General features: G+C 36.8%; 1 protein-coding gene across 1 annotated transcript; it reads right to left on the reverse strand.

The window, feature by feature from the left end:
* Positions 1 to 3,609: 3,609 nt before the first annotated feature.
* LOC107759472 (phospholipase D beta 1) lies at positions 3,610 to 10,009 on the reverse strand. Its single transcript, XM_016577426.2, has 9 exons — positions 8,493 to 10,009; positions 7,908 to 8,024; positions 6,733 to 6,927; positions 6,269 to 6,517; positions 6,123 to 6,191; positions 5,883 to 6,030; positions 5,409 to 5,557; positions 4,317 to 4,688; positions 3,610 to 4,166 (listed from the first exon to the last, which is right to left on the reverse strand). The coding sequence occupies exons 1-9, from the start codon at positions 9,441 to 9,443 to the stop codon at positions 3,873 to 3,875; spliced, it is 2,544 nt and encodes an 847-aa protein (XP_016432912.2). The 5' UTR covers positions 9,444 to 10,009; the 3' UTR covers positions 3,610 to 3,872.
* Between the last annotated feature and the right edge of the window lie 7,529 nt (positions 10,010 to 17,538).

The raw sequence follows: 17,538 nt of genomic DNA on the forward strand, positions 1-17,538 counted from the left end.
TATGTAAGTAAACAAGCCTTAGACCCTAATGACGCATTTTAAAGTCGTGCGGACCTAGGCCCAAAGCGGACAATATCACTAGTGAGTTGTGGTAAAAATTGCACGGGACGCCATATTAGGTCGCCCCCATTTAACATATACCTATTTTTTAAAAAACTTTTAACTTGTACCCACTTTTTAAATAATTTCAGCTCCATTTCTCCTCATCCTTCTCCCAGTGATCTCCATATCTCTCTGGAACTTAACATTGATATAACAATATCTCTCATTGTATGGCTTCACTCAATTTCTCAGACATTTCGATCCAGAATAAATCAATGTTTTAAAAACTCCAGCGGTACATACTCAAAGGTTTTAAAAACTTCAGCTCTCGCCAGTTACAAACAAAAACTTCAGCTCTAGAGCTGAAGTTCGTCAGTTACAAAACAAAAACTTCAGCTCTAGAGCTGAAGTTCGCCAGTTACAAAAACAAAAACTTCAGCTCTAGAACTAAACTTCAGGCCCGACTACTAGAATACTGAAGTTTTGCGTGATTGTCTTTGCTACTTCAGCCCTGTATGCTGAAGTTATGCGAAAAAACGGGTACGTTTGCAATTTTTTTTGCAAAACGGACACAAGTTAAAACGTGACACAAAAGCGGATATAGATGCAAATGCCCTGGGTTGTGCTGTTACAATTGTTTAAAAGAGAGAGATAATGAAGAAGATATTAATAGTACTTTAATAAATTAAAAGAAAAACAACTAAAATGTAGTTAGCACGAATTATCAAAGATTGTGAGCACCAATTAGGTAATCAATTGTAGTAGGCTCATATAGATCAATGAGAGAAGAAATAATTTAAATAAAACCTATAGTCCAAATTTGAAAAAATGAAAGTCAAAAGTACAAAAATTAAAAAAAAAAAGTAAAAACAAAGAAGTTTAGGAAAAAGAATCCTCACCACTTTTTGTTGGATGACGTCATTTAGCAAAAAATATGCGTGAGCTGAGGAGATGTTTGCATTTTCTGAAAAGTAAAGGATGACTTGTATTTGTGTGATTATTACAAGTGGAAATCTCCCAATGTGATCTTAGTCTTCCTTTTTTTTTTTTTTTTTCCTTTTTCTTTTTTAATTTTATTTCAGCCTACATCATTTGTGCTGATCAGTTTACTTTCTATTTTTTTGTTTGACACTCGGTGTCCGGTATTCATATTGGAGCCCAATTATATTCTGATTCGCGTTGCGTGGGACCCCATTCGGAAGGAAGCGCTCCCTACTAAGAATTTTTCCATACCCAAAACTTGAACCCGAGACTTTTAATTAAGGGAATAACAATTCCATCCACTTCACCATATCCTTCGGTGGTGATCAGTTTACTTTCTAACTTCAAACTACATGTTAACACTCTGTGATTGCCCAAATAAAGCAAATATGATTAGATTCTTATTAACTTAGATATCATTTTCTTTTTTAAAAATAATGTACAAGTGCACACTAGAATCATCAAAAATTATTAGTATGTGATATTAATTTCAAATTAAGTAATTTAACTTTATAAGTCGATTCGAAAGTTAACCTTTGTCAAAGGAATCATACATACATCACTATATAATAATATTAATATTAGAATTATTATCAAAACAAATTGTGAAAGATGATTTTTTTTCTTTTTCTTTCTAGTCATTCCAAAGACATAAGTATTACAAAAATAAATTAAAAAACAGTGAACACTTCATTAACCGAATTATATTGTCCCTTCTTATTTGGTTGTTTAGAAACCAGGAGATTATAAAAATGACAAGAAATAAATGGAATTTAGGTGTATGAATTGGGAGAATGATTTTGGGACATGGCAGTATGATAAGATATTAGAAAGTTAAAACTCCTAGAATTTTTTATAAAAAGAATAAGAACTCGTATATTTTATTTCATGAATTTTAAACAACTAACTTTATATTATTGCACAGATCTCCAGAGATTCTTTTTTCTTTGAGAAATATTAAAATCATTTTTCTATTCTTGTTGTAGGCATGTAAAATTTATTGGATTCAAATTCAATACATAATTTGCTAATATAATTGAATTAATTATATAAGACCAATATGTATGAATTAAATAAATAAGTCTTAATCCATTGGGCTAGCACATTTAATTGGGTTAAAGTGATGAGCCCACTTTATCAAGCCCAAAATGTAATCTTCCTAGAGGCCCAGTTTGGTGCCACGTGTCAGACGACGTGGCGCGCCAAGTCAAGCGGAAGAGCCAATGGGATCATGCCACGTGTCAAAATGACAAGGCATGCCCAGTCATACTGAAAGGCCAATGAAATCGCGCCACGTGTGCAAGTGACATGTTCTGGCCAATCAAATGCAGTCATGTCACACTTCAATTTGATTGGTCGGAAAGAGTTTGTTCTTATCACAACTCTTCCCTTCCACAACTATAAATAGGGGTCTTCATAACTCAGAAAAGACACCAGAAGTTATAACAAGAAGCAAGAAAGAGCTCGTGGATCAAACGCTGCAAATTCCTCCACAAGTTTCAGGCTTCAAGTTCAAGTTCAAGAAATCAAGTGCAAGTCCAAGAACGAAGAACAAATCAAGGTCAAGCACTGCAAATTCTTCCACAAGTTTCAAGCTTCAAGTGCAATTTCAAGAAATCAAGTTCAAGCTCAAGAACGAAGAACAAATCAAGTTCAAGCTCAAGAACGAAGACTAAATCAAGTTCAAGTCCAAGCAATCAAGCTCAAGCTCAAGAACAAGATCATCGTTCGTGGCAACAAATATAGATTCAAGATCAAGTTCAAAGGCCCTTGAATTTATTTACCATTGAAAAGAAGAATCAGAGGATTCATAGAGATTGTACACTCAAATATTCGAAATTAAATACTACAATTGTTGTGATATTTTCGATCTTGATTTTATTTTCTCGACGCAAATTTATTGTCTATACTTGTTTCATCCAATCCCAAGCCATGCATTAAAACATCTTGTTGTTTGGTTTTCTGTTTTTGGCTGAACAAACACATCACGAATTAAATGTCGGTCAGAAGATGGTAAATTTGATTTTTTTCACTATTCAGAAAAAAGAAGAAAAACTAACTCCGAGTTTTTATACTTGTTAAGAAATTTGTCTTTGGCAGACCAGCTAACAATACATGACTATTACATAAAGTCTGAAAACACTTTCACGGTAAAGTTATTTTCCTGTAACTTATAGGTCATGGGTTCAAGATTTAAAACAGTTACTAATGTTTGCATTAGGGTTAGACTGTCTACATGGGTTAGACTGTCTACATCACAGTCCTTAGGATTCAATTTTTCCCAGACCCTACGTGAATACGGGATGGCTTGTGCACCGCCCGCCCTATTTTTTAGTAACACTTTCACGTAGTAACTATTTTCTTCAGATCAGATCTCGAAGCTCAAACGAAATAACACTATTTAATCAACTATTTGTTGTTGAGATGTCTAGTGACTAGTGTACGGCTGGTCTAGCCTATGATTTACGCAAACATTTCAATGTCCAAGATAAAATAAGGGAAAGGATCAATGAGGCTGAGTGCTCTCGGAGAGAATTGGATGAGATGCTACTTCATTATTTAATTAATCAGAAGAATCATAAAGACTTTTCTTTTAACCAATGTTATTGCATTTCTAATCAAAAGCATCAGAATACATTGAAACCTTTTCTCACTCTAGTTTGTAAAACCAACGCTAGGCAAAAAATGGAGAAAAGAATAGGAAAATCTACCCATAATGGGATTATAAGCTGGAAATTATGGCCTATCTGAAACATGGTGCAGAAACAATACAAAAAAGATACTCTCAAACTGTAGAAATGAGGATTCTTGAAAATTTTCAAAAGCTACATTAGGCGGAATTCCCTTGATCAGATAGTGAGATTTTCTTGAACGCCGGTGAATGTACCTATTATCTTCCCTCCAATATCTGGGAAGGTTTCACAGCCAGGTAGTGACTTGACCTTTCCCGTTCGATCAACTTCAACAGGATACTTAAGAAGGTGGCCTCTCATCTCAGTTACTTCATCAGCCGCGTATTGTAGCCAGTTGTGTTCGCCAAATACTCTTATCCGTCTCACACACTCAAGACTCTCTGGATGCTCAAAACATTGCTCAAGAGTTCCCGTGTGCTCTGCCCACAGAGACATCCTATAGCCGTATACCTGCAAGTCGAGATGAAATAGCAACTGAGTCACACATTACAACTTTTCTTGGAATAAAATGCATTAAAAGATAACAATGGTTCTGAATATCAGTTCATATCATCAATCCTAAGCAGATATTTTATCGCAACAATTTGCTTCAAATTTTACCTGTCCATGTGGTCGAGAGTGTTTGGTTGCCCATGTATGATGGGGCTGATATGAACCCATTGCAATTTCAGTATCTCTGGTGCCTTCCAGAGAACGTTGATTAATGTTTGCAGATCCCAATATAACATACTCATCATCCACTATCATTCCTTTTGAATGTACATATATCATAAAACGTCGACTTTTCTGACTGAGTTCCTGAGGTGTAGTTGGCTTAGAACTTTTGACAACTGTATTGTTTCCATCTTCCTGAACCTCGCGATTGCCAAGGCAGAAGAAATTCAAATAGTCTTGGGGTTCATATGTGTTTTCCAGCCCTACCTCTACTAAAGCTTTGTAAATTGTCTCATACATCATCTGCATGGTATTGTGCTGCAAATACAAACAAAAATGCATAAAATATGCAGCAAAATCATAACATTAGCATGCAATTAGAGGTCTAAATGCATGCAGATTAACATAGGAGTTTTGAAAGATTTATTGCATTATGGAGCAGCTAGTGACTGTTCAAAATACAGGTAAGTGAATATGTAGATATCTTCCTGAAGTCATAGTACAAGGTAAGAATGTCGTGATTGTTTTTATTAATTTGAATTGGTGGTGTAGAGTAAAGGATTAACTAAATTGCGATGGATAAAAAAAAAATTGAACTGAGTAACTAGGAAAGAAGGGAGTATACTTCATGTGTTGTTACTCATCCTTCTCCACATCATCCCCAACCTATTGGTACCATCTACGAAACACAACTACATTATTCTGCCGATTGATTCTGAAGTGCACCATAATTACCAAAACTAACTCATTTCACCATACATCTCAGCTGAAAACCTTGACAATGAACTGAACTATTCAGAAGGAATTGACATCAAACAAATTAAACCAGTGACATCTATAGGAGGAAAATGGTATGTGCCATCTGTTTAAGTTGGGTAAAGAAAGATTTGAAGAGACAAACTACTAAATTGCCTTATGACAAAAAGAAGAACAACCAATTAAAAGAAAAAGGAATCAAATAACTAAATCATCTCAGATTAATGTAATCAGATTTTGTAAAGAAAGATTAAGTCACTGAGACAATGGACAAAAATTTACCTGCCAAAAAAGTATTCTCTGAGTAGCAGTACTGGTTGGAACACCCTCTGGCCACATAGGAACAATTATATATACTGAAAACCTCTCATTTGCCCGTATTTTGTTGGCAATTTTTAGAGCAATCTCCATCGGTATCAAGTTATTTGCACCTAGAGATAGAAAGCAGATTTACACAATCATTATATAGTAATTCTTACTTTCAAACATGTCATGGTGATCAATAAAAGAAGACTTTTGAATTCACAATCGCCATACAAGAAGTGGGCTTGACTTCAGCAGCTCAAATATAACAAAGAGGAAGAAAACTAAACAAGATATGAAGCAATTATCGCAAATCTTTTATCACATGGACTTTCTAGTCAGTTGTGACATCAGACCGAATTATGTTGAAAGTATTCCAGACAGATTGATTCAGAGTTCATTAAAAGAAAAAGAAATTTGTTTCCCCTTAAAGCAGTATTTTAGAGTCCTCACCTAAATTTTGGTAGTTACTCCAATTGTAAGAGGACCCTAGGAAGTACTGGTTCTCAATGTAGATGAAATGTTGGGCAGCTCGGATTGCCTTTACATAGGCAGTATGTATGCTCATATCTATCAGCACATTCTTGCCACAAACTAGATTCTGTTACAAGAAATGGTCAACACAATGGTTAGCTTACAGCATATCGATGGCTTGCGTTTTATAGAAGAAACATTTAGAAGCAAATATCTTGCCTTGTTAGTGGCTTCTTTGGGATCTTTGGGGAAACCTTTAACAGAGTTGGAGTCAATCGACCGGAAAATCTGCATGCGAAACAACGTTAGTCAGAGGCAAACAAAAGGGAACTTAACAAGCAATGCTAGATTCAACTTTTAAGTACCTGCACGTGCCACGTATCTGCATCATCTTCTCCTAGGCAAGGGACATCAGCTATTTTTAATATGTCGGGAATCCTGTCAAGTTGGAGTAATGCATCATCTTGTGAAGCTTTCATCTTTTGAAGTCCATGGCGCTTTGAAGCCTTCAACCAGCGCTCCTCGAAGTTAGTTAGGACATCATATGCAGCAGGCCCCTCGATCCGACTATGTAAATCATGCCAAGGTTCTCTAGGACAACCGGTAGTAGGGCCCTGTCAAAGTTCAAGAAAAGATAATATGAAACAAACAGATCATGATGACAAAGATCAAATTGCAATTGCTTGTTATAAGAAGCTAGCCTACACCTTTTCCTGAGGGACTTATAACGTTATGTAAAAAGACAAATATATCAAAAGTTTCCACTTAATTAGTCACACAAACAGGAATTTAAGTAAAAAGTAATGAATCATAGACATTCAAGTATTACCGTGTAGTTAGGCTGATGATAGTCATCTTTGTGCACATTTTGCAATGTTTTAAAGATAGGGTGTTGTGGAGTATCATAACGCCCTTTGCACAAATCAAGGCCACCAACGAAAGCGATAATCTTTCTCTGGTAATTACCAGCATCCACATCCACTATTACAGTTTTCTGATGATGTGTGTATATTGTTCCAGTTTCCTGATGACAAAAATCAAAGCGGCTCAATACCTAAACCAATCTCAGAAGACAAGTGCTTCAGAAATAATTACTCAGGCAAGAAGAAGAAACTATATAAGGGAATATAATCATTCTAGAAAAATTTCTTAGTCCTAGTTAACCTGGCACCTTAGGGACCAAGTGCATTTACTAGCTGCGAGGGTTGAGAATTGCTATGGTCCAAGGACAGATCCAACCTCAACTTCCTTAGAAATAAGGTTAGACCTCAGCAGTAATACATATTATCCACCTGAAGCTATATATATATGGACTACCAGAGTCAGGTAAAAACACAAGTACAATGTGAAAATAAGCTTTTTGAATGTTGGAGTAGAACAAAGACGACCATATAGTATTCAAGATGGCAGAAATCTATCAGCTCCTGAACTATTAGCGTACTTCCTGCTTCTTTTCGCTTGAAATATAGACTATTTTCAAGTCATTCTTGTATAGGCTTGCAGCTTTAATATTATCTTCTATTTTCACTTTTCTCCTTTCTCTGTATTTTCCTGAACACTACAATTAGCGCATGTATACACTACTACTTTGTTTCAATATTACGATATTGGCAGCATTGTCCAAAATATTTATCAAGCAGGTAATGGTATCTTCTAATTTGTGCAAAATCTTGAATTGGAAGTGGATACCTCATCATATGACCGAGTCATTTGTGGTGTTTGCGGTCCTTTGACTAGGGAGATGACCCCCAAGCCATATCAGAGAAAGAACATAGACACATACATCGAACACGAGAAGATATAAGACAACATGAATATACTTGAGAAAATATAAACTTCAGAAACTTAACCATTTATCAATCAATCTATATTCAGTGCCATGAGAACCGTGAGAATTGGAGATGCAAGTACAGGAGTTGCTAACATGATATGGTTGAGGAATACAAGAATTTCAGAAATGGTAATTAAATACGGTAATGCATAAGTCATATGTCAGAAGTGAACCTGTTTTTTGACCCAGCTGTGCCCTTTTCCAGCAGAACGGGGACAAAGTAGCACGTGCACTGAAGAATGCTTAAAATAGCGACGAGTTTCTTCATCACTAGTTCCCATGATTCCTTCCTACATGTCACAAATAAGTCATACTGTTAAGGCTTTCTTTAGGCATCGCAGAACAAGATATTCACTGCTTGAACCACTGAATAAAGCTTCTGACTTGAGTCAATAGGATATTACTTGCAATATTTAACGCCACACAATGATAATATAATACAATCTGGTTGTTCACTCTTAATGGCACATAGAGTAAGAATTCAAGCTAAAAAGTAATGGTACATGTTTAAGCAACCATCAACTCGAATGTAGGTTGAATCTATGTTAGATGATACTAATTAGTTGCTTATTCCTGAATGGCATACATATAAAAATTAGTCTGGATTATCCAATAACTGAATTAAGCATTCTATCTATGTTTCTCAAGTACAGTAAAAAAACGAAAGTGATTACCTAACTCATATTGGTCAACGAAAACAGAGAAAAGAAATTGAAATTTTGGTAAGCAAAAAAGAGAACTGTTTTGTAGGTACTTACACTTTTGTATCCCAAGATGCTCTTCGAAGAGGTAGGATCATCCCATATGAGAAGCAGTACTCTCACACCTTCTTGGGATTTCCTCTTGAGAATTTCCCCTAACATGCTTTCCTCAGCTTTTCCATTATCCCTAACAAGTGTAACTAGGTGGTACACTGACCATCCTGTAATGTAAATCAACCGACGAGCCTGATTTATTGCATTGAACATATCCTGCCAACACTGTCCATGCTTATACTGCACTCCATTTTCAAGCCACAAATTCGGAAGGCTGCCTTCGGGTACATGAGCATCTTGATAAAGTGTTACTTTTCCGCCTCTTCTGAGCGGGAAATAAGTTCCCGGCACACCCTTATACTCGTGATCTCCTCCTACACCACCATAATAAAGAGGTACCCTCTCCATTGGAGTGAATTGAATTGATAAAGTCAAGACAGCTCCTTCCTTACAAGGCTTCCCACTACCATTTAGAATTGGAAATGTTCCCTCAATGAATTCACCAGAACATAGTCGCTCTACCGGAATTCCAACAGCACCTATAATTTGAGATCCTACAACATCATTATCTTTAACAACAAAGTGAACTTCTGGTGCATAATGTGCTACTGGTACATAAAAGTGTTGCATCCAAACCGGATTTTCGCTATTGGTAATCACATATGTTCTAGCAACCACAGCATTAGATACTGAAACTGTAACATAAGGATCACTAGTAATCTTCGTGGCGCCTTCCTTTTTACTGCCAAGTTTTGCCAATCCTCCAATCAAATTATCCAATTTCTTATGAAATAAATCCATGTTTGGCAAATTCTTAGCCTCCCTCACCCAAATATCCAAATTTCCATGTAACAGCAACACCCTAAGTGATCCTGTAGATGTCTTAAATGGGAGAACTTGGACACCTTGACCATGTTGTGAACTAATAGAATCAGAATAAGACAAATGAGCCATAAAAATACCTTCTTTTTAAATCCTCAACCCCCTCAAATTTAAACCCCTTTATAACAAAACTGACCACAAAAGTCAAAATTCTAATTTCAGCAATGGCAGATCATATACTAAACAGGTAAGCACTCAAGTATCAGTTACAATCAATGTAAAGATCTCAACTTTAACACAAATTACAAGATTTTACAGTCACCAAAACAAATCTTGGTAGAAAGATCAAAACTCCCAAAGAAAGAGTAAAATAGAGAGAAAGGATCAGCTTAACAAGCCAAAACAAGAAAAACCCCAGATGGAAATAATGAAGAAATGTGTATATATAGAACAAAAAAGTTGAAATTGGAAAATGGGGTTTGTGCGTGAACAAGAAGAAAGAGAATTGACTTGGTAAATGGCTGCTGCTAGAACTGAAGGAGACTGAGAAATCAAGAATGGAGACAATGACAGAGTTGAACGAGTTATATAAGAAGAAGGATCCATGAGACTTTCGTGAATGTTTAAAATATAAACCAAGTGGACTGCTTCTAACAGAAAATAAATGCTAAGATAGGAGGAATAATCCATTGTTTTACAATTACTTTTAGAGGCTCGGACTTTTAGAAGTTGAAGTAATAAACAAGTTGGACAATTGTGAAATACTATGATTATTTGGTATAAAGCTATAGGCTGCATTTTTGGTATGACGCCAGCGGAAGGAGATTACAAAGGAGGGCTTTTCAGTCAAAGAAAGAGCGTGTCATTGGAAGCTTCTTGTGTTATTGTTCGGCAGCCATTACTGTTTTGCCGGCCAGTAGGAAAGACAAGTAGTACTCATTTTAAGACATTTTGAAATCATTTACAGTCTTAAATAAGGATTTTTAAAAGTTGTGGTTTAATTTAGATATATTTATGTAGCTATAAATTAATTTTGTTAAAAATAGAAATTCTAAAAATAAATTGTTATTAACCAAGGAAAGATGATAGATTGCTCGGGATCAACTAAAAAGAAAATAATATCACATAAATCGGGACAAAGTAAATATATATTTTCATGAACATGATTATTATTAAACAAGAGTTAATTAAAGCACGTTGAAATCTTAACCAGGGTAAATCCGATGTGTGGTAATTTTTATCTCAGAAGTATTGCTCCCTCCTAAATTATGTCATTATTTACTTATTAAAAAAAGAGATTTATTTAAATACAATTTAATTTTAAAATTTTTATATATTGCTACAACTATTTACTAGTATTTGTAGAACCTTCTTGTGGACCGGGAATGCTCAAGCATCTAAAAGAGCTTTAGTGGCTTGGAAAAACTATATATGCCAAAATCTGTTGTGGTCTAAACATAATTGATTTCTTCATATAGAATAAAGCAGCTATGCTTTGGGAATAGCTGCTTTGGGCAGTAACATAAAAAAAAGATATTCTTTGGGTCAAATGGATCCATAACTTTTATATAAAAGGCAAACAACTGAATAGTATGAAGACTCCACAACAAGCATGCTGGATTGTAAGAAAGATAATTGATGCTAGACAACGGTTGCTAGGTGGTGACTCTCAACATGAATTGCAGAACTTTGTCCAAGGAGGAAAGTTAATATCAAGAATGCATATCTATCTCTCACCCCCAGTACCAGAAAGTAGAGTGGAAATATCTGATCATGAAGCCAATGCTACCACGACATCAATTCATTGTTTGGCTTGCAGTACAACAAAGATTAGCTACAGCTGGTCGATTAGAAAAATGAAAGGTATATGTCCCTAAGCAGTGTGTATTATGTAACACTGGTACAGAGCCTTAGTTCATCTCTTCTTTTCCTGTACATTCTCTGCTACTATTTGGAATGTGCTACTGAAATGGATGGGAGAGCACACACAATTGGGAACATGGACAGAGGAAGTTAAGTGGATAACCAGGAAAGTGAATAATAATAAAGTGCGAACAGAAGTGTTGAGTTGGCTCTTTGCTGCAGCAATATATCACATTTGAGGGAAACACAATGCTTGAAGATTCCAACAGAAGCAACGACACACCAAGCACATCATTAGGGAGATTGTACCCCAACTACATATTAGAGGACAACAACAAAGTAGATGGAGGAAGATACTAAACAGCTTAGATAGCTTTCCTTGCTAGTCATAGCGGATAAATATAGAGTTTAATTATGTCTATGTGATAGGTAGAATACGAAATATAGGCCTTGTTCTTATAGTCCAAAAAGAAGAAGAAGAATAAGAACAACAACAACCCGGTAAAATCCCAAAAGTGGGGTCTGGGGAGGGTAGTGTGTACGCAGATCTTACCCCTATCCCGAAGGGGTAGAGAGGATGTTTCCGAAAGACTCTCGGCTCAAGATAATAAAAAGATAAAAGGAGAGAATATTAGATTTACCACGGAGATCATTGGGAAAAAGGAAAATAAAATGCAGAAGAAAAATGCAAAGCAAAAACGATGGCTAGTAATTGGATCCTACGTCGAAAATAGAAAATAGTAAGACACGACATTGCCCCTAGATATCTTAGACAAAACCCCACCGGACTAGGCTCATAAAGGTACAAAGTAACGCAAGACTCAACTACCTCCTAGCCTACAACCGTAATACTCAACCTCCACAACTTCCTATCAAGTGTCATGTCCTCGGAAATCTGAAGCCTCGCCATATCCTGCCTGATCACCTCTCCCCAATACTTCTTGGCCGTCCTCTACCTCTTCTCGTGCCTTCCATAACCAGCTGCTCACACCTCCTTACTGGAGCATCTGGGCTTCTCCTATGTACATGCCCAAACCATCTGAGTCTCGCTTCCTGCATCTTGTCATCAATGGGAGCCACGTGCACCTTCTCCCGAATATCATCATTCCTAATCTTATCCATCCTAGTGTGCCCGCACATCCACCTCAACATCCTCATTTATGCTACTTTCATCTTTTGGATATGTGAGTTCTTAACAGGCCTACTCAGCCCCATACGTCATGGCCGGTCTAACCACCGCTTTATAGAACTTACCTTTGAGTATCGTTGGCACTCTCTTGTCACACAAGACTCCAGATGCTAATCTCCACTTCATCCATCCTACCCAAATACGGTGTGTAACATCCTTGTCGATCTCCCCTTCTCCGTGGATAACTAAACCAAGGTACTTGAAGCTGCCTCTACTTGGGATAACCTATTACTCAAGCCTCACATCCAGATCCACTTCCCCCAGCCTAGCGTTGAACTTACACTCGAGGTATTCCGTCTTCGTTCTGCTTATCTTGAAACCCTTAGACTCAAGAGTCTGTCTCCAAACTTCCAATCTCTCATTAACACCGGCTCGTGACTCATCAACCAGAACTATGTCATCGGCGAATACCATACACCATGACACCTCCCCTTGAATATGGTTTGTTATCGCATCCATCACCAAGGTGAATAATAACGGACTGAGCACAGAGCCTTGGTGTAATCCCATTTTAACCGGAAAAGGCTCAGAGTCCTCTCCTACTGTCCTAACCCGAGTCTTAGCCCCATCATACATGTCCTTAATTGCCATAACATAAGGAACCGACATACCTTTTGCCTCCAAGCATCTCCAGAGAACTTCTCTAGGAACCTTGTCATACGCTTTCCCTAGGTCAATAAACACCATGTGCAGATCCTTCTTTCTCTCTCTGCACAGTTCCACCAACCTCCTAACAAGGTGTATAGCTTCTGTGGTGGAACGACCCGGTATGAACCCGAACTGGTTTTCGGATACAGACACTATCATCCTCACTCTCGCTTCAACCACCCTCTTGGTTAAATAAAATTTTAATGTTTGAACAAAACTTAATACTAGTATACTTTTATAAAACAAGAACCTAATAATTGCATGTTTAACAACATAAATTTTAAAGTTTTTTTTTTATTTCTTAAATTTATTATCTATTCAAATTAAAATTACGTGATATAAATTAAAATGAAATTCTCTAAAATGAAATTTATTTTGGATAAAATTTGTTTGATTAAAAGATATTGAAAATGGATAGTGTTTTACCAAAAAAGGTATTAAGCCTTTCTTTAAAAACGAATTATAAGAAAATAGAGGATAAATTCTAGCCAAGGATAATTAACTCTAGATCAAAGAATATTGAGTAAGAAAATAGGAAATTAAACTCATAAACTCTTTAAAATTATAAAAGGTGTCAAATGTAAATGACGAGCTTACATTCTTGACGTACTGTTCCGTAATGTAAGAATGAAGAAGAAAAAGAAGGAATACCATTAACATCTGCAGGATCTATCTTTATTGATTCAATAATGATGATTACAAAGACTAGCAGCCAAGTTCTATACCTTCTCTTGTTTTTCCTGAGAATCATTCTCCCGTTCTTCTATGTTTTTAAAAGAAGAGAAAGAGTTCCCCTTCTTGTTCTCTTACCTAGTATATATATAGTAAGTATTCCCCTTTATTCAACGGTCCTTTGCCAGGATGCCCTAATCTATCAATTGTACTTTAGGTCGTCCCCCCTAAATGCCATGACATGTACTTTACCATATAGGCTTTATGATGGTTCGACCTCGGCCGTGGCCGATATACTTGTCGTTATGGTGCCTTATGGGTACAACCACGGCTTAATCGACCCCTCGTCATTCCTTTTTTGCACCGATTCTCGTGTGGTCAGATTTCGACCCATATAGTTAGTCCCTCGGCCTATTGGGGTTGTCTTTTGGCGAGCTCAATAGGCGGACTCTATCAATTCCAAAGTTGTGAGAAATTTGAATACTTTGGGCGATGAGCGAGTACCTCGTAGCAAAGTAACAACGTGACGCTTTGAGAGTTGCATCAAACCGTTACGTTAGTTCAGAATGTCATTAAAACTCCTCATGCGTCGTCATGGCACACATTTCCTATGCATTATGTTGTTTTCCGTGCCCTTACCATTTTCAAAAATGGCGGCGTTTGGTTTTCCCGCTCAGGATACTTATATCCTTATAAATAGGGGAAAATTTTACCTTTGAATCCTGTGCTTCTCAATTGCTCTAGAGAGACTTTTGCAGCTCTTCTTTACCTCCTTCAGTTTATCATATTTTCTTTTGTGTTAAAAATTCTTGTGGCCTCTATCTTTTTCCTTTATCATTCCCAATTTTTGCAATCAAAGATGGCTAGCGCATCCTCCAACCATGATTGAGCCGTTGGTGCTCCAGTGCCGAAAATGACATAACCCTTCTCGAAGAGAAAGTGGATCTAGTGGAGGACGAGGGTTTTCCGACGGTAGATAAGGTGATTCCCCGCCCAGGAAAGGCGTGGACTGACTTCAATAGCCCTACTGGGGATGAGCCGGAACCTATTTTTTCTACTGTGGATGTTGCGATGCTCACGACGTTCAAAGCCAAATGGGGGATCCCTAATCACATTGAACTAGTTCCAGTGAATCAGGACATAGTGCATATACACCATCCGGGCTACTCCACATTTTATGCGTATCCATTTGTCATCAGATACACGCTTCCCTTTCCTTCATTGGCGGTGGACTTCTGCTGCTTCTATGAGTTGTGTCCGGCTCAACTCTCTCTGCACGTATACAAGCTCTTCCTTATGCTCATCAAGTATGCGAAGCTGACCGACCGAGGAATTTCTCTACAAAACACATGCTCCACCTCTTCGCCCCCCCATTTTCATAGGGGCCACGATAATTCACATGCGTCACCGAGGAACCAAGAGTTTTTTGGTGAAGATGGATGACAAGGCAAATCGTTGTTTTTGGGAGAACTTCTTCTACGTCCGAATAGAGCACGTGGTATCGAATCCGGTGAGGTTTCCTGAGATGTGGAATTTCGCCCGTAGGTCTTCCTTTCTTTTTACTTTATACATTTTTTCTAAAGATGGTTGTTGGTCGTCTCCCTTTTAACGACCTCGTCGAGTGTTTGTTTTTGTTTTTACAGCTGAGAGAGTACCTCCTCCGCTAGTTGCTAATATTTGTGAGTGGGTGAGCTCTATTCTCCCCCACACGATGGGGATTCATGAATGGGCACCTTTCCATGAGAAGTTTGGGCGCAAGCCTTCTGCTGGTGAGTTGGCTCGTTTCGGTCTTAGTTGCTTTGTTCTTTGCTGTAGCACCCCGAAAAATTTCGAAGTACTTAAGCGCTATTAAGAAAGTTGACGTGTGCTAATTACATTATTTTGTGTGCAGACGAGGACTATTAATATGATGGATATTAATTTGATATGATAATAAGTGTACGAGGTGTATTTGAAGTGATATAGGTCATAAAGAGAGTCCTTGGGGCAAATCAAGATGGAAATTACATGATAGACTAAAGTTCCAAATGAGTACGCACAAGATCTAATTTTGGACGATCATGTATAGATATATATATATATATATAAAGAGATATGTGGATTAAAACCTATAAAATGAAAGGTCTTTGAGTCTAGTTTCTAATGCTTCAAACCGTTTGTCATTTGGACATTCCTATAAGAAGTTATGACCAAATTATCAAAGGCTGGTAGAGGAGTCTGCGGATGCGTAGCATCCAGGGCCGCGTACGAAAGAATGGATGGCAGTGAAGTGCTGCCATAGCGTCCAACGACGCGTCCAAAGCCCAGAAATATGGTCCTATAAACACCAAGTCGGGGGAGAGAGTATTTTGACTATTAGGGGTTAGGGTTCTTGAGGTGAAGGGGAGATTTTAAGCTCAAATCAAGTCCAATCGACCAAGGTAAGTTGTTAATGTTGTTGTGGGTTGATTCTTACTCAATATACATGAGTTATAAGATCATTCTAACATCCAAATTCTAGATTTCATCATCAAATCCTCAAGAACATAAAAATTACCAAAATTGTAATTTTTCAAGATTGATCTACTAGAGGTAATTTCAATGCTTCAAACTCGTTTATTATGAGTAGTTAGAAGTATTTGAGGTATTTCTTACAAGTTTTATTGGTTGAAAGATTGGATTATAAAACTCTAATTCATGGAATGAATAGTACTTTTGAAAAAATAAGAGAGAAGATGAATGGTGAATCTTGGCGATGAAATTGATTGAATACAAAGAACCTATGGAATTATTTGTTAGGAAAAGATGGAAGTGATCAACTAAGTAATCATTCGAATTGTATATTGTGCAAGTTTTGATTATGGAAGATGATGAATAGTAACTTGGTGACATTGGACAATTGATGTAGTATCATTAATGACTTTGAATGGGTATTAAAATATAAGGATGAAGCTGAAAGGTCTAGCTTGTAAATCTAGTTGGCGATTTGAGTTGTTGGAGGCTTGTAGCCAATTTATGAGCCATATATGGATATTGATTAATATCTTAGGTCATATTATGATGCAATTAGGATATCTAATTATAGATATCGACTTGTTGGTGAGGTTGAGCTTTTTAATCAACATTGGAATGATGGAAGACGATTGAACGATTGTGAATGTTAATAAAGTGAAAGCGAGGTAAGTTGATTAAAACTTACTTTTCTTGAGGGACTTTCTCTAAAAGCATGTTTCAAGTTAATACTTAAGTTGTTTGCAAATGTGCTTTCGTGCTTGTGGGGACAAACAAGTACGGATGTCTCCATGTACTAAATATTATGTTGCACATGTAGTGTCATGCCATTTTGTAAAATTTTATTTTAAATCTTTTTGGCAAAATGACACTCAAGGTAAATGTTATAAGTTTTTTTTTATCAAAACTTACGTATTGACAAGAGTATACATATTTGAGTTCTAAAGATAAGTTTTCATGGAAAGTATTTCTTTTGGAGTTTGATGTTAAATTGCTAAAGGCTTTAGCATGAAAAAGGTTGTTTATTTAATTTTTGTTCAAATAATTTAGATTTTCTATAAATGCTATGATTTGATAAAAATAGATCCTTTGAAACTACTATGCTATGAATATATTTTGAAGTATCAAATGTTTTGGGAGTTACTTGTGTTCACCGAGATTGACTTCGAATATATTGTGTTCGTTGTCATGAAACTACATGTACCGGTGTAGGCGTAGATGGCCACTTTGTGGTATAGACTACGATAGAGTGCTCTCCCTCGAGAGAGTACTACTTTGTGCTATTATTAGCATGGCTGAGTTGATTCGTACGACACTACGATGAGATGGCTTGAGCAAGTAGGGTATATAATACTTGCCGCTAGG

Source organism: Nicotiana tabacum, chromosome 1 (assembly GCF_000715075.1).
Source record: "Nicotiana tabacum cultivar K326 chromosome 1, ASM71507v2, whole genome shotgun sequence".
Taxonomy (NCBI): Eukaryota; Viridiplantae; Streptophyta; class Magnoliopsida; order Solanales; family Solanaceae; genus Nicotiana; species Nicotiana tabacum.

What these genes read in the sequence shown, in the direction of transcription:
- LOC107759472 (XM_016577426.2), bottom strand. Translation starts at nt 9,443, where the DNA reads ATGGCTCATTTGTCTTATTCTGATTCTATTAGTTCACAACATGGTCAA. An exon ending in GAGTAACTACCAAAATTTAG is followed by an intron (nt 5,558 to 5,882) that starts GTGAGGACTCTA and finishes TTCTATCTCTAG; the next exon opens with GTGCAAATAACTTGATACCG. An exon ending in AGAGAATACTTTTTTGGCAG is followed by an intron (nt 4,689 to 5,408) that starts GTAAATTTTTGT and finishes TTGTATTTGCAG; the next exon opens with CACAATACCATGCAGATGAT.